Below are 21,279 nucleotides of genomic sequence, written 5' to 3'. Positions count from 1 at the left end.
TGACGTCAGCATCACAAAACGATGCTGTCGTTTTACGATGCTGTCTTCGACTTGCAGCCTGGTTCCACACACACCGTCCATTCAGAGCAAACTCAAAAACTGACAAACTGGTGAAATCTGCCAGGAAGATGATTAGACAAAAAAGACGACTCATCCCTTCAGTCTGTTTTCAAAGAAAACCAAGCACCAAAAAATCCTTAAAGTTACTTCTCATATTCTCTTTCCAGAATATGAAGACATTACAGAGCCTGAAAACATAAAACCAATCACTATAAACTCTCCGTCCATTACTCTCCTTAACAAACAGTCTGTCTAAATTCTAATTTTAATTCTTTTCTGCACTTAGGGCAATTACATCTGGTTTTATTTCAGGGTCTCTGTAGCTTTTATTTTTTATTTCATATGATTGTTTTAAAGTCGTTATTTATTGCTCGTCTAGTATTTATCACTTGGCGCTTTAGTTTCCTCTCAGGAACATCCATTTGGTGCAATAATTGTAGACCGCCAGACTGTGTCTGTGTGGACATCTTCTTCCTCTGCTATTTTTGAGTATCACTGCTGTCTAAGGGACAATAAAGTTTATCCTTATCCTTATTTAAATCTAGAGATGCATCATAAACAATAAGGATGTAATCACATCGTGTGTCTTTTTTTATCGCTGGTTTTTGACCTTTTTTATGTTTGTTTTCCTGAACAGATCACAGCTGCTCTGGAGCAGGACGAGCAGGCGAGGAAGCAGCGTCTGGCCTACAAGGTGGAGCAGCTCATCTCTGCCATGTCACTGGAGAGCTGAGAGAGAGAGAGAGACCGAGGACCACAGGCCCGACCGGACCTCCTGCTTTATTTACCTCTCATCGTGGAGCTACGACCACGAAAACCAGACCTGGGATCTCTGTCACCACACAAACGCATCGACTTTGTTAGAACCCCCCTCCTCTTCCTCCTCCTCTTCCTCCTTCCCTTCTTTCTCCACGTTGCCAGCTGAGGGGCCACAGACTGAGACAGGGGCCCCTGCAGCTGGAGCCGATAACGGCACGAGGAGGGATGATCAGCAGAGAAGGCAACAACATGGCTTGTACTTATTTATTTTTTTGGTTTGCTTTCTTTTTCTCAAAGGAAATTTTCTCTGTTCGACAGGAAATTGTGTGTGCGCGCGCGTGTGTGTGTGTGTGTGTGTGTGTGCATGAGTGTGTGTTTGTGTTGTACTGAAGAAGACTCCTGCAAAGACTGTGAGAGCAAAATGGAGAAGCAGATTTATTCTCTCTCCTCTGCCAGAAACTCACATCATCATAGTGTGAGATGGAAGAAAAGAAAAGAAAAAAACAAAAAAACAGGAGCAGATCTCATGTCGGACGTCAGCGTCCAGATTCCTCAGATTTTATTTTTGTACTTGTACATTTGAATATTATCAGTTGCAGTTGAAATATCCACCCAGGATGCCACACAAGTGTTGTTGTATAAAGACGATGTACTTTAAGAGCGGGTGGCACAGGCCATGGTCCATGTCTTCTCTCCCTCCTCGGGGACTGACTCTCCAACCACCACCACCACGATGACGATGACGGACAGAACGTCTCGCTCTCTTTTATCCAATCAGAAGTGTACAGGAAAATCACGGAGCCCCGCCCTCCTCCGCTCATCATCGAACGAGTTGAAATGAACTCCGCCGCCCACGGTGGTCACAGCTCAGCCAGCGCATGCTTGCACCTAAACTGAGGACGACAGAGATGAAGTCTATAGTGTATTTAGGAGATGACCTGAAAATCAGCATCACTTTGGCGTCTAAAGGCTTTTTTTTCTTCAGCAGTTAGGTTCATCTGTGTATGTACCGGTCGATACTTGCCAATCAGTGTATGTGAATGTACAAAATGTTCTTTTTTTTTTTTTTCTATTTGTTTTTTTGTTTGTTTGTCTATATGAATTTCGCAAACACAGAGCGGCTCAGTTGAACTGAGCGTCCTCGGATATTATGAGTGGCTCGTCCAGTGAACAGCTCCATTTTGTCCGTCCCACCGTCCCCTGCCCCCCTTGGCCCCGCCCACCCATCCAGGATCAGTTCTCTGCCAGAGGAGAGTGTGTTTGTTTCGTCTGCATCGTGCAGGTAGTCGACATCACCCGGTGTCTATAGGTCCATTATACAGTATATCCACTGTTTGTATCTCTTTGGGAACTTGATCAAAATGTTCTGTGTGTACTTTGCATGCGATCACAACATCAGAGGTGTTAAAGGGTCCAGCTTTGATTATTTTATTATTTTTTATCAAGTGCCAACGAGTCAAGCCAGTCGTACTGTAGTTGGCCAGTTGAGATGTTGAGCTGATGGGAGATCTAACCCACCCACTATCCACACCACCACCCACCACCACGTCTTCACACAGAGAACAACAAGAAGCTGCGTGGGTCCAGTTTGACCCAAGTGCCAAAAGATCCTGTCATTTCAGATTCTTCACTAATGTGTTCAACAAAAAAAACAAAAAAAACGGTTTATGCTTTACAGAGAGAGCGAAGATCTCTCCTATTGGAGCGTAGAACCGGTTCAAGTGCAACTGGAAGTGGTGGGTTTAGAAAAGAAAAAAAGAAACTCATAAACGGTACGAAATGTGAGGAAGAACTGAAAAACACAGACATTGGTGTATGTTTTCATGTTACGTGGATGCGTCGTCTCCTGACTTAAACCAAACCGTCACAAGCTAAAAGGCTGATAACACAACCTTCCAACCTTCTAGCTGGATGACAACCAACTGTAGACTCCGTCCTCTGGATAGGTGATTTCATTTTCTTCCGAGATATATATATATATATATAAAAATATATATATATTTGCTTGTTGTTTACATCAAGTACTTGAAAAATAGGTAGTGTTAAAGGTTTGTACAGTATACTGCAGTCTTGTGTGCTGAGAGCTTGATAAACACCAGGAGTAGGTGAAAGGTGCTTCTTTTTCTCCGTGGCCTTAGATACCCACCTGCTTACCTGTTCCTGATCTTATTAGTCCTCGACTCGGGCACAGTTCTTTCAGTGCTTCGGAGCCACAGTGTTTAGTTTTCTTTTTTTTATTATTATTATTATTATTATTATTTTTCCAGTGATACCTGGCCCAGGCGCTCTGCTGCGAACTGTCTTAGCGAGAGAAAGTTCCAAAAAAATAAAAATAAAAAAGGGAAAGGTGTAGAGGGTACGGCCTGGCTCAGGCAGACATTGCCTCGCTCAGCACTCAGTTTTGCCTGAGCTGTTTGAAGAGAAGTGTCGAGAAATGAGGAGAGAGGGAGAGGTAGAAAGAGAGAGAGAGAGAGAGAGAGAGAACCCCTTTAGCTCTAGTTTCCTGCTCCGGCTTTGAAGCTGCTCTTTGATCTGAGTCAGTTGTGTGCACAGTGTGATCAGGAGATGGGAAGAGAAAAAAAGATAAAAAACATCAAACTAGTAAGGCAAGGAGAAATGTAGAATGAGGTGATGATTGACGTGCTGTTACAGAGTCCGGCCACCGGGGGCAGAGGTGAGTTAAGGGCAACTGTATTGTGCTCCCTCATCTGGGGGAAAAAAAAAAAAAAAAGCACCTTCTCGCACCTTTTTTTTTAAAATCCCATAATGAACATCTATAGGTACACAGTGGTGCACATATACAGTACATACACACACAAAAACATAAAGCTTCTTCTTCCTTTTGATTAAGGTGTCTTCCCAATTTCAGCGAATAGAATTGTATCCTCCTCATACCTCACATTGCTTGTATGGAGTAATGCTTTTTATCATTTTAACAGGACCTAAATGCCTTTTCCTTTTTCCAAGGGATTAAAATGTATGTTTATTAGAGTCCTCCCCCTCCCCTTAGCGCCCCCCCACCCTACCCCATCCCCACCCAGCTGTATTCAGAACAATGACGAACGTACTAATCAGAGGCCTCGCAAATTAGTCGAGAGTGGCTTTGATTTTTTTTTTTTTTTCCTCTCAGAGATCGTTTATATCAGGATGTTTCCTTTTTTGTCTTGTGTGAGATTTTTTTTGCATGCGTTTTTTTTTTTTAATTCATGCTTTGGTTCTGCCTGGTATTTTTCCATATTGATCTGCGCCGTCATTAGTTGAACTGCAATTCTTCCTGAGAGCCCATTTGTACACATCTTAAATTACAGCTGAATGCACCTTTTTTTAAATTTTGTGAAAGAGATTTTTTAATTTTGAATAATGGCTTGTTTCCATGCTGTGCACTCAATTCTGGGAACCCTTTTAATTCAGTTTGAACTGAGAAGAGGGAAGTTTGTTTACTCTTTCTGCAGCGCAGAATCCCATTTGACTGCCAGTTGTGATATCGATAGATGCTCATAAACACAACCTCATTTCAGCTCAGGCTGATTGCAAATTTGAAGATGCTTTGTGCGCTCTTATTTTTATTTTTTTATTTTGCTCTCGGTGTAATGTGTTGTGATTTTGACTGGCACATGTCGTCATTCCTTCTCTTATAAAACAAAGTATTTAATCAGCATTTTGTTTTTTATTTATTTATTTTATGGCATCGGACAGAGGAACTGAAATCCAGATCAATGTATTAATCTCAAATCAAAATATCACCAAGTATAAAAACGAGTATCCTTCCATTTTAAACACATTGTAAACAAACCCTTTGTAGACACTGGAGTTCTGTAAAATAGTAATTACTGGCAATGATGATGATGATGACGACGACAACGATGATGATGATGATATTAATAATGGCTGTCTGTTCTTGTTTTATAAAAGTGTTGTGAAAATTGTAAGAAACTTAAAGTATTTAAAAAAGGTTGTTCTCTTGTTTTTTTTTATTTGCTTTGGTTTTGTTATGATAATATATTATTGTGTACCTATTGTAAATATGAAGCACACCTATTTTGCAAGCCAAGGATTCACTTTGTACTGTTGTTATATATAAATAAACTTTGCTGGTTAAAAATTGCATAGAGCTGAAATCTGTATTTGCGTCTTTTTTTGTCGCATGCACAACCTTCCAGGTCGATGTCATTACACATCCCACAGTTTACACTTGTCCTGCATTTAATTAGAAGTTTGATATCCATAATGTATTTGTTTGGGTAAGAGTGGCTTGTTGTGACATCATTAAGTTACAGGAAGTCCTGGCAGCTGACAGTGTTTTGATGTTTTCACAGTATTAACACATAAATCTCACTTTAGACTGTATGGGACCTTTACACAACTTGTAGGTGGTTACAACTTGAGTCCTGGGCTGGGATCACAAAAGTCAAAGTAACCTTTAATTTGACTAGTCACGCTGTAGAGAGAATTTAATTCCTTGAGCCGGAAACACAGCGAGCAGGACTGAAATGTTGAAATAAGGTAAACACCTGTGGAGAAAGTTGAACGATTGAAATACTAATTTAATATAAATAAGGAATTGAGTAAGTGATCAGAATTTAAATGACATCCAGAGATAAGTGTAAGTAAGCGTAAGTTTCCTGTCACAGGCACTTTTGAAAAGTGTATCCATCTGTTAAATGGAGAAATTTCACTTTCAGTGGGTTCAACAATGGAGGAGATTCATTTTTGTGGCAGTATTTTGTTTTGATGATGACACTTATGATTCTGTGTTCACATTGCTCATGACGGGCTTCATGATCATAACAGATGCAGCTGTTCTTTCTACAGCTCTCATGGTGGAAATATACAGTAGGCTAACCAAGGCCTAGTGGTGTTGCTTATATTGCTTCAAACCAGCGAATAAGACCCTACTCATTAGGAAAACTTATATTTTTTTGTCGTTTATTTATTTGATCAGTCTCTTCTTTTTCTGTAGGCCTATTTCCTTCTTCTGCTTAGGCCTACTGTTTGAAACTAAGTTGTTCATAATCATTTTTTATTTTTTAACTCCTCTTTTTTTAGGACCTCCACCTGCTCCTCTGTGGATGTTACTTAAATGCAACTTCTGGGTCAGGTGCTTTTCAAAACAAAAGCTCACCGCAGCAAGCTAGGTCGTTTTGAGATTTTTTTTTTCTTTCTTTTTTCGGCAAACTGGCACATTAAGAGTACTATGCCGAATTAGCTATTAGTGTTTCCTGTTTAATAACTAACCCAGGATGTAAAAATAACTTTTTGTGAATGAATGAAATCCAGAGGAAAAGTTGAAAACACGTTCTCCAGCAGGATCTCGCGTGCATTTTTCTCTCTCCTTGATTTCCGGGACAATGGACGTCGGAGAAGACGTGAGTAGCCTAATTATGTCCTTGTTTGGATTGAAAGCTTTCCTTAAACTTCTGTGTGGTGCTACCTGTCCTCTGTCCCTGTCCCCTTACATTTATAAAAACCTCTGTCCTCCTGAGTGTGTCTCTGACAGGCCGTAGGCGTCAGAGACACCTGTGTCTTCCTCTCCACCTGTGCTTCATCCTGTCAATCCACCTCCAGTTCATGGCCGGCGGTGAACACAACAGCCCACGGCTCTAACATGTGGAATTGTGATCGTTTGTCTTCATGGAAGTCTGTTATCTGAGGCCGGGCTGAGGCGCTCTGCAGCCCCGCGGGGCCGCAATCACATTAGGCTGCTAATGGAGGTTTGGGTCGGTGTGTTTAGCTGGAATGAAATGGCCCTGAGGTCAGTGAATCCTCAGAGGACGGCTGTGGATGACCACTGCAGCACGAGCTCATAGGTTTTTATAAGTGTCCACTATTTGGATGCACCTGTTTGTTTATCTTCTATTAGAGAGTAAACAATGGAAACGAGGAAGCTGAGTGGGCAGAGAGAGAAGTAGGGAAGAGGTTCAGGTGTCCATGAAAGCATCAAACACTGCATCAAGACAGGGTTCTGCTGCAACAGCCACCACATTGTCAAGGAAAATTGTGTTTTTCACCCATGTTTGTTTGCTTGCTTGCACAAAACACTGCTTATTTACATTTGAAGGGACTTGGTCCAAGAAAGAAATTACTAAAATTTGATGGTTAACTGGTTAAAAGGGAAAATCCAGGAATTTTATCCCTTTTCAATAACTCTTGAGTGACAGGAGGACATGTTTTTATTTTTATTTTTTTTGTCCGTTTCTCGGGAATCAATGTATGGATCTTGTTGAAAAACACATATTTATTTAGTGATGCATTATTGCATTGCATTATTACAATATTGTGGTGCAGATGTACAGATATACGTCTTGTCCAGTGCATGGTTCGATTTACTGCACCATGTAACACAGCCGAACACTGTGTGCTCCTGTGTTCCTGCTCTTATCACAGAGATCTTATTGCTTTAGACTTCACTGTCATAATGATCCACATAAGGTCATAGAGATACGACTTGCAATCCGCGGCTGGTTCTTCCATCTTACTCCATGGGAGGCATCGTGTCTCTGCTGGATTCAAACTAGTGAATCAATATCAGGTGTTGCTATAAGCTGCATACGGCCAACTGATGATCTCAACTGAGAGAATCTGTATCTTTACTTGTTGAAATTCAATACTGGGAATGTCTGTTTGCATCATGTGAGCTGATGCAAGAGAAGCAGCGTCCTTTGAGCTATAGGCTTCTTTCCATGTGTGGGAGGGTCTGATCTTTGAGATATGTGTTAAAACGTCAGTAATGGTTCTGATCCGAAGCGCTTTGACAGGAGTCCATTAGACCGCGGGTCTTTGAGTCCACGTCGTCCCATCACCGGGGGTGCTGATGATCCCATCACATGTAAAAGGAAAGGAGATTGTGAGCGTTTTAGTTTCTTCCGCTTTGAAGTCTTCAAATCGCCTTCATCATCGCCTTGCATCATCACGGAACGTCCTCAACATGGCTGCACGTCTGTTGAGTTGATGAGCCTCTTCTTTTAATGTGTGGAGGCGTGAGTCAACTTCTCCAGGGAGGAGCAGCAGCTAAGGGTTGATTTATACAGTACTTCTGCGCCAAGTCGACAGTGTACCCCCGCAGAGCTCTCTGTGGCGCCGCAAACCCCAATGCCATCGCCTGACGTGCACCCCCGAAGAAATTCTAACTTCAGGAAGAGGCGATGCAGACCACACAGGCTGTGATTGGTCTGCTCAGAACGTAATTTACGGCATTTAGCTTTCCCAGTTTCTCCTTGAAGGGATATTTCAACATTTTGTCAAATTGGCCCATTGCCATAATCCCTATATTTTTAGGAGTAGGTTTGTTACCTTTAATTGTCAGTGCAAGCTATTTTTAGAATGGCGGAGCAGAGCCGTGAGCTGCTCAGAGCCTACAAAGGCTAATGGGATTTCTTGGTTTCCCTCATCAAACTCATCAAATACACAATCCAGCAACTCCAATGACCTGCACATACACCACACTATTAGATAATAACGAAACGTGACGAGACAAAGGTGTTTATCGAGGTAAATTCATACAAAACCGCTGATGCGCGTTCCCGTCACGGGCAGTTTTTTGGCAAGCTCCGCCTTGTAACGCAATATTATTATCTCATATGGTGAATGTGCAGGTCACAACTTGTCGCGTTTTGGGGTTGTTGGATTGTGTATTTGATGAGTTTGATGAGGGAAACCAAGAAATCTCATTAGCCTCCGTAGCGTAGCTCTGAGCAGCTTGCGGTTCTGCTCCGCCGTTCTAAAAATAGCTTGCACCAACAATTAAAGGTAACGAACCTACTCCTAAAACTATAGGGATTATGGCAATGGGCCAATTTGACAAAATGTTGAAATATCCCGTTAATGCTATACTGTCAGTGTCATTTGTTGTCCCACATAAGTCATCTCCAACTCCAGAAAACTCTTTCCACCAGTGGCGAAAGTACCATTAATGCAAGTAATGCCGTTGCATTAGGGCCCGTGGCCAAAAAAGGCCCGCGGTGAACGGTAAAAAATAAATAAATAAATAAAACATAAAAAAAGTATCAATTGGTGGTATAGGCTACTGTATTAAATCATCTTGGCTTTTACATCATTACTGTAATTCATTAACGTTATTCTGGATTATGAACATGCGCGCGGGCATAGCCAGGTGACAGTTCTCCTGTTGTCGGCAGCGCGGCGCCGTCCCTGACCGTCTCTCCCTGTCTCTTGTCTCTGTGTCTCTCACGAGCAGTGACACGTTCAGCACCGAGACAGCGGACAGCGCTGTCACTCACTCAGGGCCCCGGTCCAGATGGAAACGGCTTTTTTGAATCTGGATAAATACTTTATCAGATCGGCATCGCGTCCAGGCGGACGGCGTTTTCGGGGGGGTGAAAACGGTATTTTTTAAAACGTGTCCCAGAGTGGGAAAATCTGAAAACGCCGCCCCAGCGTATCCGTCTGGACGGCCAAAACAGATTTTTTCTAAAACGATAATGTCATGCCCCCCACCACTGTAGCCTACCTGTAACCTGAGACACACACACACAACGCTGCAGCAGGCGACACATTGGACGTAACAACAGCGGCCGACTACCGTCGGGTCGCTCAGACGCTGCGGCTGAATCACACCTGTTTAATCATCACTGATATTTACTCTGACACAACTCCCTGTCAACATTTAATCCCAAATTTGAGTTTGAATACAGCGGGGGACTTTCCATCTTCTTCTCTGTCTTTAGTGTTTATGTGTGGCAGCGCTATAGCGCCACACACGCCTGGAGTAGCCCCCCCCCCCCGTTATTATTATAGGGCCCGCAAATTTTTTTTTTGCATTAGGGCCCGTAGAAGACAACTTTCGCCACTGCTTTCCACCATTGTTTCCACCATTGTTCACTGTGTCCAGAGGAAGAAGCAGGAAGATAAATAAAGTTTTGCAAATGAAATGAATAGCCTTATGGTGGTAAATTGTACAGTGATGCGTTCCCTCGATGCAGAACCAAGAAAGGTTTGAAGTTGATGCAGAAGCATAAATCAGCTTCAGTCTTAAAGACCTATAGGCCTCGTATCTCATGTACAGAGAAACACCTTAATTACAATTTTTACTTGAGTTCATTCATTAAGGGAAGTTACAGCTATGAAAAAAAATCAGCCAATGCGTCTGTGCTGGTATATTCAGGGATGTTCTGCCCCTTAATGTGACAAAACTACTGGATCTCTGACGTCTGGTCCCACACTCTCTCGAGCACTTTGCCCCTGCTTAGGCACCTGACAGCTGTGTGGTCGCCCGGCTCGTTCCCCTAACAGTGCAACAAATTGGCTGTGATTTAATGCTCTGGCTCTAATGAAGTCTACAACATTTGTAACAACATAAACCACATGGTTTATTTTCTGTCCCCGCGTTGCGTAGCAGCTCTGGATGAATTATGCAATGCAGAAATAAAAGAATCCGTTCAGGGTTAATCTCTGTCACTTTATGCTGCATCCTCCTTCAAAAGGGCCAGTGTTTCTCCTGGTTAAATCAGGGCGCCCATCAGCTGTAACACAGACGAACACCTCCCACTGTAGTTCTACCTTTTGCCTGCATGTATTTACCTCTGCAGATAAATTAGTAGCAGCTGTTTTCCCTTTCACCGCCTGAATGGAAGCCTGGTTCTACCTAATTTCAATCAGTCTTTGGTTATGAAGATCAGTAGCAGGGCTCTGTCACGGTCGTCACGGCTCTCATCCAGAGCCAAGCACAGGAAGCCGAAATTATCTGTCTTGCTTTTCAGCTCTAGCTCCAGATTTCTCACAGTGTCCTTAAAGCACCTCGACTTGACAAGGACAGATGTTGAAAAGCCTCTGGGCAGAGTATTTCTACTACCTCCACCAGGCACTCTTTGATAAATTTCCCCCCAAGAAAACGAATAAAATACATAACAGGTTTTTACATTCCCTTCATTTATTGTGTAAAGCTCTGTAAAGTCCTTACTGCTGTTGCAGCTTAGCTAGAGAACCCACGGCTGTGCTCACCTTCTTATCTCCCGATAGATTTCTGTTAATTCTTGTGTGCTTTGTCTTAATGTGGAGGCTCAACTTGTTGTCTTTGAATACAGCCACATTTACTACAAACTGGCAACATCTGTGAGAAATACTTAGCAGGCCACGACTTATTAAACACTCAGAAGCACATTTGGCAGCAATGCTTTTGCATTCAGGGGCTCGTTTTGTGTAGCAGGTGATTGTGTTGGGATGAGAATCCCCATTAACTTGCAAAGTCTCAGCAGATGCTTCTTTGATTTCCAGGAATTTCAAACATCTCTCATGTTTTGTATCTTTAGTATAGTGATTTGTCTTATATCTGCAAGGTTAAGCAGAACCAAGGGATGCACCAATCTGGCTTTTCCAGTCCCAATGTCGATACTGATACCTGGTTCTTAGTGTATTGGCTGATACCCAATGCCAATCCGAATGTATTTTGTAATGCAATTAACACCCCTTACAACATTTCAAACATAGAATTGAAGTGGATAGATCGGCATCATGGATCAACCCCATTATCCGATATGCGATCAACCTATTTAGTACCTATTTAGTCAGTATCTGGGCGGATGTCGGATCTTAATATTGGATTGGCGTATCCTTGGTAGAACCATTAAGAGGTCTGGTTATGTTATTCCTCTTATGCCCAGGTCTGATATAGTCAGTCACAATGCTGCTCAGCTTCCTGGTGCAGACAGTAAATCTAGCAATATGTATCCTATATCTTGGGTCCCTTGGCCTCCCCTTCCCCTGTATTTCCTCGAGGGAAGGTCTAATCCCTGCTGCTTCTAATCCTGTACTGCTGGGACCAATTCAAATCCACGTGGGACTTAACGCCCTGTAATGCCTTTACAAGTAGTTGCATAAAGCTGACATCCCATTCGTTCTGGGTAGGATTCTCAGCCTGGATTACAAGGCAAATTCTGAAATAATTAATGTGAGTTGGCAAAAGAGGATGCCAGGGGTGACTTCAACCCCATTTCTGAGAATAGAAGGGTATTAATTTCACAATGAAACAATTCCCTGACACCTTGTTGGACTTCAGTGCTCCTTATTCAAGTATCTGCTCTGATCCTGATGGCTGTTAAAGGTCGTTGTTGGTTTCCCTTTCGCATACCATTTGAGATCATCTTTTAATGTAGTGAGGACGGATTTATACCTCACACCTGTCACTTTGTAAACAGGTGTTTGATTATAAACAACGGTTTTTGGATTGCTATCTGTTGTCGCATTTTCAGAATTGTACATTTGTATCCGACAACCACTCCAGGGTTTTATCGGGTTTTTATCATCAGACGTTTCACTCCATTTATTAGTTGTATCTCTGCTTACATTCATCGGCTCTATGGTAAAGACCATGATAAGGCTTTATTGTATACTTTTCTTACCATCAACAAATCCCATAATAGATCTAATCTATCTAACAGTGCCTCTATCTCAGTACCCTCTGACTTCCCCACTCTGTCTGTAGCTCTGAAGACATAGGCTACTTGAACAAAAATGAACATGAAAATGTACAGAAACTTATAGAAAAGGTCTCATAATTTTCTTAATACATATGTGTACTGTTTTTAGCAAATGTTATTCAAATAGTGTATTTGTTGGGTACTATTTTCAGTCATGGATTAATATGTGTAGTGAGTATTTGTGGTAATAGGTCTTGACTACAGTGTTAGATGTTTATCATGATGTAGAAAGATTATGCCCAGGGTTTTTACTCTAAAAGTTGTAAAACATCAGCGATTGTACCAGTGATAATGACATTACCTTACATTTGAAAGGTGAATTGGACACTGCACTGAGTCATTGTTATAAGCAAGTAAAGTGATGGACCATAGCTAGCTGGTTATCATGCTCAAGTAGAAGAGAAGACATGACAGACAGATTTAGCTAATGGTGTTGCTTTCCACCTCTGCAGACAGAAGCTGGAGAGCAAAGGCATACAGTTTGGTGCTAATGCTGTGACATTTCTTCTAGATGTTAGCTATGTAGCTATAGAAACTTAGAGATAGCGCCTTTAGAAAGCAGGTTTAAGTTGAGTTTCCTCTTAGAAGGTTATGTTATATTTGAATGATTGATGCCAGCTCAAGTCTTTAAATTGAAGTGAGGTCATAGAGAAATGAGTGACTAGAAATGTCAAGAAAAGAGAGAACAGACCCGTGGTACAATCCCAAAATCCAAGCAGGAGAAAGTGAAAGTAACTGGAGATATTGTGATTTTGACCGAAATGCAAGAAAGGAGAGGAGAGCATGAGAAGAAGCTGCTGCTGCCGCTGTTGGGGGAAGTTGGTCTGTGGGAAATTGTGAACGAATATGAATCCAGGTGTCATAAGCTCTCAGCACAGGTTCTATTTATAGCCCAGCTCCCCTCTGTCGGAGCTGTCATTCCCAGCGTGCACTGCAGCCCGTCTCGTCTGCCGCCCGCTAGCCCCTCTCTCATTAGAAGTGCACAGCTATACAGCGCACGCCGGCCACGTCTGTGGGCGCTCTGCATAATTCACAGGTCAGAGCCTCGTTCAGTAGCATGTGTTCACCTCACACACACACACACACACACACACACACAGTCGGATGTTTGGAAACAGCACACACATGAACAAGCAGGTGGATGATCAGCGGGACGAGCCGAGGGAATTGTGCGAACACACACAGGTTGGTATGAGGAAAAGGAGACACAGTACAGATATTAATTAACTGCTTCGCTCATGCATAGTCGCTTGAAAAGTTTCCCGCTGACATTTGCTGACAACAAGTTCTTCCACTTTCCTGAGCGCTGTGACTGTCCCCATCAGCAGGCGAGGCTGACGATCGGTGTCTTCCTCCAGACGCGACTTGTCCCTGCTCCCTGAGATGGTAATGAGGCCGTCCCAGCAGGCCCGCTGACAGCCTCCTGTTGTGTGGCCTCATCTCTTTTAGCACCGCGCAGCAAAAACAAAGAGGTGGGTGGCGACGGCGTCCATTCGACCCAGTGCCCCCCCCCACCTCTGCTCCACCCACACCAACTGTGCTTCCAAAAAAAGTGCAGGCGTAAGTATTATTTCTGCTAGTATGCAAATGAACGGGGGACATTAAAACACACATGTGCACTCAGGAACAGGGAGGTGTTGTGAATATAAAGTCTCAGAGCACATATAATTTGATTTTGTGTGTTTTTCTGTGCACCCACACACACACTCACACACACACAGTGACACACACTCAACTCCCCCTGCTGCTTTCAGGCGCAGGGTGCAGGTGAGAAAAGCCTGCCAAATTTCCCTTGCTGGAGCATTCGTTTGCATATGCAGATGTTAATTACCACTGGAGCTTGTATGGGCCAATCGGCAGGCTGCTGGAACAGCTTGTGCATCCCACCCCCCCCTCCACCCCCCCTACAGGTCGCCGTTTCCACGGTTACTCCCCTGGCTGATAATAAAGATAATCACCTCCGATTTCCTTCATGGCTCATTTTCTCCTGCTCGCTTTCTGAAAGGCCAGAGCGCCGCTGTCTGATTTTCCACGCTGAGCTCTTATCGGCGCGCCAGGGCCGAGGACTGAAGCGGCGGCGGTGGCGGCGAGCGGGCGAGCAAGTCGACACCACCGCCACCACCTGCCACGCAGCTCACCAGAGGGGGACAGATTCGTTCAGTCAGAGCCTCAGATACGGAGGGGTAATGAGTGCGAGATCATCCATCCGGTATGGTGTAATTGTGGTTGGAATAAAGGTCTGGATGAGAGCAGGGTCAGATGAGATGAGATCAGGTGATGGTTGTTATCACACAGACTGACAAGGCGGCGCTGAGCCCCGGCCTGCGCAGCCAGGATGAAAGCTGTTTCTCAGGAACCTTGAAATTAAGACTTAGCCCTTTAAATCAATGGATAATATCCTTCTGATATTGTCATGATGGTTCATTCTAAAAGCCTTCACGGCTGTTGAAGTGTCCAGACCGCTGATGCTTCCATCTTTGTTTTGCCATCACAAAGCAATGTTTAAAGACCCCTCTCCGATGAAAATCTTGTTTTTTTTTCGTGCTTTTCACATGTTCCTGTGGCATTTTTCTTATGTTAGAGGACATATCAGCAGAAAAGGACGTGCAAAATTGCATTTCTGAGTTTTTCTGCCTTAAAATTTCTGTGAACCAATGGCAGACGCAAACTGGCAGTTTCAGGGAGACTGGGGTTGACGTGTCACAGCGCAGTCTCCGCCCACCACCCAGAGGTGCATTGCTAATGAGCTGCTGGTGATGTGCAGAAGAAGAGCCCTGGGAGATGGCACAGGTTTTGTGATTTTGGCTAAAAACTTCATAATCACACTTTAAAGACCACAGAGAATGCTTTAAAATAACCAAAAAGGATCGTTGGAGGGGGACTTTAAAACTTCTCGACACAACTCTTTACTGTCTATAACTCTGTAGACATTAAACATTGCCCACCACATACCCAGTTGTTACCTCCCATCTGTTATGGGTCAGTACTGCAGATCCAATTCCCTCTCTCCCCCTCCTCGCGCTCCCTTGAACCCATTGTCCAGATAGAAACGTGCCTGGGATAGCAAGGCCTCGCTTTCAGCACACTTCTTTGAGAATTATTTAAGGCTTAGGAGTTTCTGTGACATTAATATTTGATGTGCAGGACCTGCGCGTCTCCAGACGAGCCCAGAGCAACACTTCAGAGAACGACCGGGGTGAGGTGTGTAGCTTCCCTGCTTCAAAACATACACACACACACACATACACACACACGCATGCAGACTCACATCCACTCATCACCATACCTCCAGATGTTTTAGAGTGGGTTATTGAATGGAAAGGCCTGCATCTTAAAGTCTAGAGGCTGTCTGATCTGATCTTGGATGCATTTTGTCTGAGACTGTTCTTTTATTTGCCATCTTCTTCTTCTTTAACCCTTGAGCTTAGTTCAGTTTCTTGAAGGTCCCTCTCACTCACTACTCTGTTTTTTTTCTTCTTCCCTTCTGCTCGTCTTGGCATCCATCTCTTTCGCTCTCATACTTTCCTCAGGCTCTCGTTTTTACCTCGATTTATGACATGTTGACAGCTTCACGGCATGGCATTAGTCGATTCCACATGTTTTCTGTGGCAAGAATGGAGGAAATGTTACACTCTTAAACGAGGTCTTTGGGTTTTTTTTTCCCCTTGTTGCCACAAGAGTGCAGAGTTGAGTCATTCAGAAATCTCCCTCTCCCTGTGTGACGGGCAGGAGCTGGTTTTAAAACCCTGGTCTTATAGTGCCATCTCATGGATCTCGTGTGAAGTCTAAAACCACACAAAACAGGAACTTGCAACTGTTTAGACAACTGTGACAGTAATTGTGGTTTAAGGAAGAAATACTTTGATGCACCTGCAGATTTCAGTAAGTCAGTTATTTTCATGTTCAGAATTAAAGCTCAGCTCTGATCTGATCGTCTGTTTCAACACATTTGAACTTTATGTAGATTTTAATTGGGTCCCAGGAGATTTAAATATGAGTCCATATCAGTCTGGTAAGAGAAAGAACCCCCCCCCCCCCCTAAAAAAAAACACACTGCAGCTTTCTCGAATTACAGGTTTTACACTGAACCCCCCCCTCAGTTACACTGTTGACAGTTTGACTTATGTGAAGGTGAATCAAACAAATACATGTAATGAGAGCTACGTGGGCAGCCAGGAATTAATACCATAGAGCTTATCTGGCCATGTGCTGCCAGAACACACACACACACACACACACACACACACACACACACACACACACACACACACACACACACACACACACACACACACAGTATCCGGATGCCAGTTCTATGGTGGTGCTGGTGCTAGTGGGAGTTGGGAGTTGGGAGGGCGTTCTTGTCTGGCATCCTGCAGTTAAACACCAGCGTTTCGTTTCCAGTGGTTCCCTTCAGCTGTGATGGATGAAAGGACAGTCCATGAAAGTTAGCCAAACAAGTTCAAAGCTCATATTTCAGCTTTGGGTTAATAACATGACATCAAAACGCGCAAAAAAACAGCAACTGTTGATGAAAATTACACGGTGGTGTCTTGCCTTTCTTGTCCTCATTCGTCCCCTCTTTTTTCTCCCCTCTTTGTTTTTTTTATTTTTCTTTTTGCAGCAAACAGAAATCATCATACTTATATAACGTGGAGATTAAGGAGGAATCATTGCTCAATAAATTTTCAAAAAGTATAAAGAGTATTACAAATGAAAAATGTCTGGTAGTGAAATATGAGCTGTGAAATGCCTTTTGAAGTACTAAACACTTTGGTCTCTCTCTGTGCGAGAGCTCTCTCATGCATCTTCTGCATCAATATGCATAGATAATAATAATAGATACATCATAAATACACTCCAGATCGGGGAGTTGAAGCTCCTGGGGTTATGAGTGAGTATCTCTGGGACCCCAAACACTCCCAACCTTCACAACCCTCACAACCTTGAGCATAAATTACTTCAAGATGTCTCCTGAACCACCCAATCAGAGCCAATTAGGGCTAGTTACAGGCCTGCAGACTTTGCCCTTTTCAAGAAAAAAAAGGGAAAAGGAAAGGACACAACGAAGCTGAGGACAGAAAGAGAGGGAGAGAGAGGTGATGAGGGGTTTTCCACCGAAGTGTTGCCTTGTTGTGTTTTGTTTCTGACCACATGTGTTCAAGAGTGCGTATGCACGACCGTCACGCTCACGAAATCTGCTGCACACGGCTCAGCGCTCTGGGCTGGGTCGGCCGGTACCATGGGACCGGTTTTTATGAACAATAGGAGTTGGCTCCCAGCAAAAGGGGAGTGCTAAAGGAGAACATCTGTATGGGATCAAGGCAGCAGAGAGAATGAAGGCGAGTTGAAGGTGGGAGGAGAAGAGAGAGGGAGGATTCTGGCATCGCACTCGGTGTTGCGGAACAACGCAGACCTCTCGATCATTAACATGAGCAGGTCGTGCATATCAGAGGTAGAATAAGGAATGAGAAAGGGAAAATCCACTCTCAGTCCACACAAGATTATCAAGCCTGTGTATCAAATATTGCCTTTATTTGTTTCTGCAGCAAGAATTTTGTGTGAAAATTGTGTTTACACAGAAACATTCTTTGGGTTTCGCTGAACATGATGTAATAACAAAAGAGCTCGAGGCCTCTTGTTATATTTCCTGTTTGCTTCTGTCTCCTCTGCTCTGACGGCCTTGTGTTTCTTTGCAGCAGGACCCGTCGCTGGTGTCGAGATAACGTTTTTGGTGACATCATGTCCTGCAGGTTTGTTGTTGGAGTGAGATCAAGTTCTTTACAAACTGAACCCAGGACCATATTAGGTTTCCTCTCATCTGTGATGACCTGGGAGTGTGGGGAACACTGCTCTCGTCGTAGATCAACTCTCCATGGTGATCAGCTGGAGGCCTGACAGGTGTGTTAGCACCATATTCCTGCCTCCATTATGTCTTCCTGTGTTTCTCTTTCCACGCAGCTCCCCCGGTGAGAAACTGGACTCTGGTGCTGTCCCGTCATTATGCTACGGAAACGCTCGTCCAGGTCCTGCTTCACACGGTCTTATGTAACACGGCAGGGCACGGGGATAGCGAAGTGGTGAAGGAGTTAAGGCTGAATATAAATACATTTTCCATGTTTATCTTTCACGATGGTCGGGGTCGTCAGCGGTTCTGTCTGCACACGTCTACACACAGGGGGTCAGGGTGGACGCCTGGCTGTTAGGAAACGTTGTGCACATGGTCGATGGGAGGAAACAGACGAGGACTTTGGATACAGTAGACAGTGGTGACGGATCGGTGGGTCAACAGGAAGGTGAGGATGGAGAAGAGAGGAAGCCCATCACACTGAGTGGAGAAGCAGCAGCAGTGTCATCACACACAAATGAGGGTTTCTCTCCACGTTTACTCCAAATCATCACTGACGTCCTTTCCAGGATTCAGATTCCCAAACGAAAAGAAAAAGCAAGAATGCCTCTGAACTTCCACAACTGTTTGTTGACATTTTTAACTTAACAAACTGATGTAATTATGGTGGAAAAGACGCCCGGCCGGGTGACCTCACTTTTAATGGCATAATGTCATTACGTTCTCATGAGCTTCCTCTTAATTGTCGGTTAAAAACAATGAGGGATCAACTGTATTAGAGCGCAGAATGAAATGAAAGACATGAGCCTTGGTTGCAAATAGATGTTTTAAATCAAAGCCGAATGACTGTATATTAATGAAGGGTTCATAAAAAACATTATTGTGAACACATTGTTGCTGCAATTTAAAGGAAAAAAGCAATCTCGTGTTATTTGGCTTATGACTTTATGGCTTTATGACATGCAACAGCAGAGAAGAGAGATTCATAATAAAGACAAAGAGACTGAAGAGGGAAACTAAGGCCACCTTAGTTTTAGACTGTTACTGGGAACAACATCATCTCTTGCACGACTCATTTTATCAAAAATATGAGCTTTGAATATGACCAATATCACCCCCATCTTTTTGCTTGTTAGCCCGTGCAGTCACATGTCAGTCATGCTTCCTATGATGGCTCCATCCAGCTGGCGCAAAGACGCCAAAAACAGCAAAAAAAAAAAAAAACTCCTTTAGGAAAAAAAAAAAAAACCCAAACAGTTCCCCGAGGGTCAGACTCTGTGCTGCCATGTGCTGATCCTCGTGATGTCCTGGCAGTGCCCCCCCACCACTCACTGCACAGAGATTCTTTGTGCATGTAAACCAAAATAAGTCAAATGGTAAGATAGGAGCGTAACTAAAAGAGAATAGGCAGGGGGGTGGGGGGAGGAAATTAAAGAAAGGCAAAGAAATAAAAAGAGAGATGTAAGTAGACCCCCTCAGAAGTTACCCCTCTGCCAGACTTGGAAAATCCCGATTCACAACCATGCTTCACATTCAAACAACTGTTAACTGTACTATACAAAGATAATCATCTGCAAGCAAGAGAGGCATTGGAATAGATGTGATCTGAAGATGTTTGAAGTTTATTTAACTTATTTGGCAATTTAAAAAGCAAACACAGATGCGAGTGTAAAGACATGTTTGCAAGATGCATGTGGAAATGGCACTGAAATGTGGAAACAAATCAAAATAATAATAAAAAAAAACACACACACATTAAACAGGGTGAAGACCCAGAAAGCAAACATACAGTAGGTCTTATGGTGCAGCAGCAGACTGTCTGTGGCCAACGGCAATTTCAGAGCCGAGGAAAAAACCCAGTCACTGGCCTTGTCTTTCCATGAAAAGGGAGGATGTAGCTCCGTCTCTTTATTAATAACCAAGCAGCAGTGTTTGGAATAAGTTGGGTTGGAGATGGATGATCTGATAGATGCTTAAGTGGACAGTGGTGGTAATGGAAGACATGATGGTGCATGAATGAATCTCTCTAGATCCGAGGCTGATAAGAAATGAGGCCGGTTCTTAGCATGTGTAACAGTAACAGTGGTGCTGCTGTGGGGGCCCACAGAGTCTCTGTCTTGTCCTCATTCAACAGAAGGTTATTATGAGCTAACAAGTCTTTAAATATGTTGGAGACATATGTTGGGAATTGAGGGGGAGGTGGAGCTGACTCTCATCTGCGTACATGTAGCAGTGAAAAGAGATGTTGTTGTGAGATTGGAGGATTTTCTCCCAGTGGGAGCGCGTAACGACAGAAAAGAGGTGGATCTAAAACCAAACCCTGTGGAACCCCAGATGAAATATGTGCAGGTGTGGAGGACGAGCTGCCAAAACAGTGAAGCATCTGTGAGAAATGTTTAAGAATTAAACACCAGGCGAGAGCTGAGCGCGTCAGACAGGCCGAGGGAATCGTGTTGTTTATAGCGTCAGAGGCTGCACTGGGATAAGAAGATGTGAGATCAAGAACGTCGAGAATTTTGAGAAAATCTGAGTTTAAAACAACATTTTCTAAAACTACGAAAAGAAACAAAGCTTTGAAATTGACCTAAGTGTATTTGCAAAAGCCAGATCCAGTGGTTCATGCTTAGAACAAACCATGATGCGATTAAAAACATTAATTAGAAATGATTCAAATATCAAATTAGAAAGGACTGGGGAGGGATTTGTAGAGGAGAAGGCAGAGGCGTTTATAGCGTGTTATAGCGTGTAATGATTATTAATTGTGAAATCCTAGTGAATATTTCCACATATTATTCTGTCCAGCTTTAATAGCCAATTAACTTTTAATGAGGATTTTAATGTCACCATGTTGCATCACATTATGTTTATTCTTTTTTTTTCCTGCAGATTTTATTTGACTGTGTCACAACATTTCATAATGATTTTTTTTAATGTTGTGATAATGAGGGACAATTAGAGACAGACAGCTGGATCTGATTCCTACCAGGCTTTAGTTTAAAAAAAATTTTTTATCAGCTTCTGTAGAAATAAAGATTGAGATAATCTGAATGTTGTCAAGAAACATCTGAGTTTTTTTAAATTGTCAGAATCGACTTTACTCAAAATCTACTTTAGAGAATGCATTTCCTGAAGGAAATACGGATGAGTGCTGAAAGCTGGAAGCTGAATGAGCTGAATAAA

General features: G+C 43.1%; 1 protein-coding gene across 1 annotated transcript in view; it reads left to right on the top strand.

The window, feature by feature from the left end:
• Positions 1-793, top strand: part of plxna2 (plexin A2) — a gene marked incomplete at both ends in the record, with an annotated part of 185,588 nt that extends 184,795 nt beyond the window's left edge. The window contains one exon of the mRNA XM_083976069.1: positions 698-793. Coding sequence (XP_083832195.1) covers positions 698-793 — 96 coding nt within the window. The remainder of the gene's footprint in view (positions 1-697) is intronic.
• Positions 794-21,279: the final 20,486 nt, after the last annotated feature.

Source organism: Trachurus trachurus (genome assembly GCF_905171665.1).
Source record: "Trachurus trachurus genome assembly, chromosome: 7".
Taxonomy (NCBI): domain Eukaryota; kingdom Metazoa; phylum Chordata; class Actinopteri; order Carangiformes; family Carangidae; genus Trachurus; species Trachurus trachurus.
Note: the sequence above shows the minus strand (reverse complement) of the source record. Positions and strands in the feature narration are given on the sequence as shown.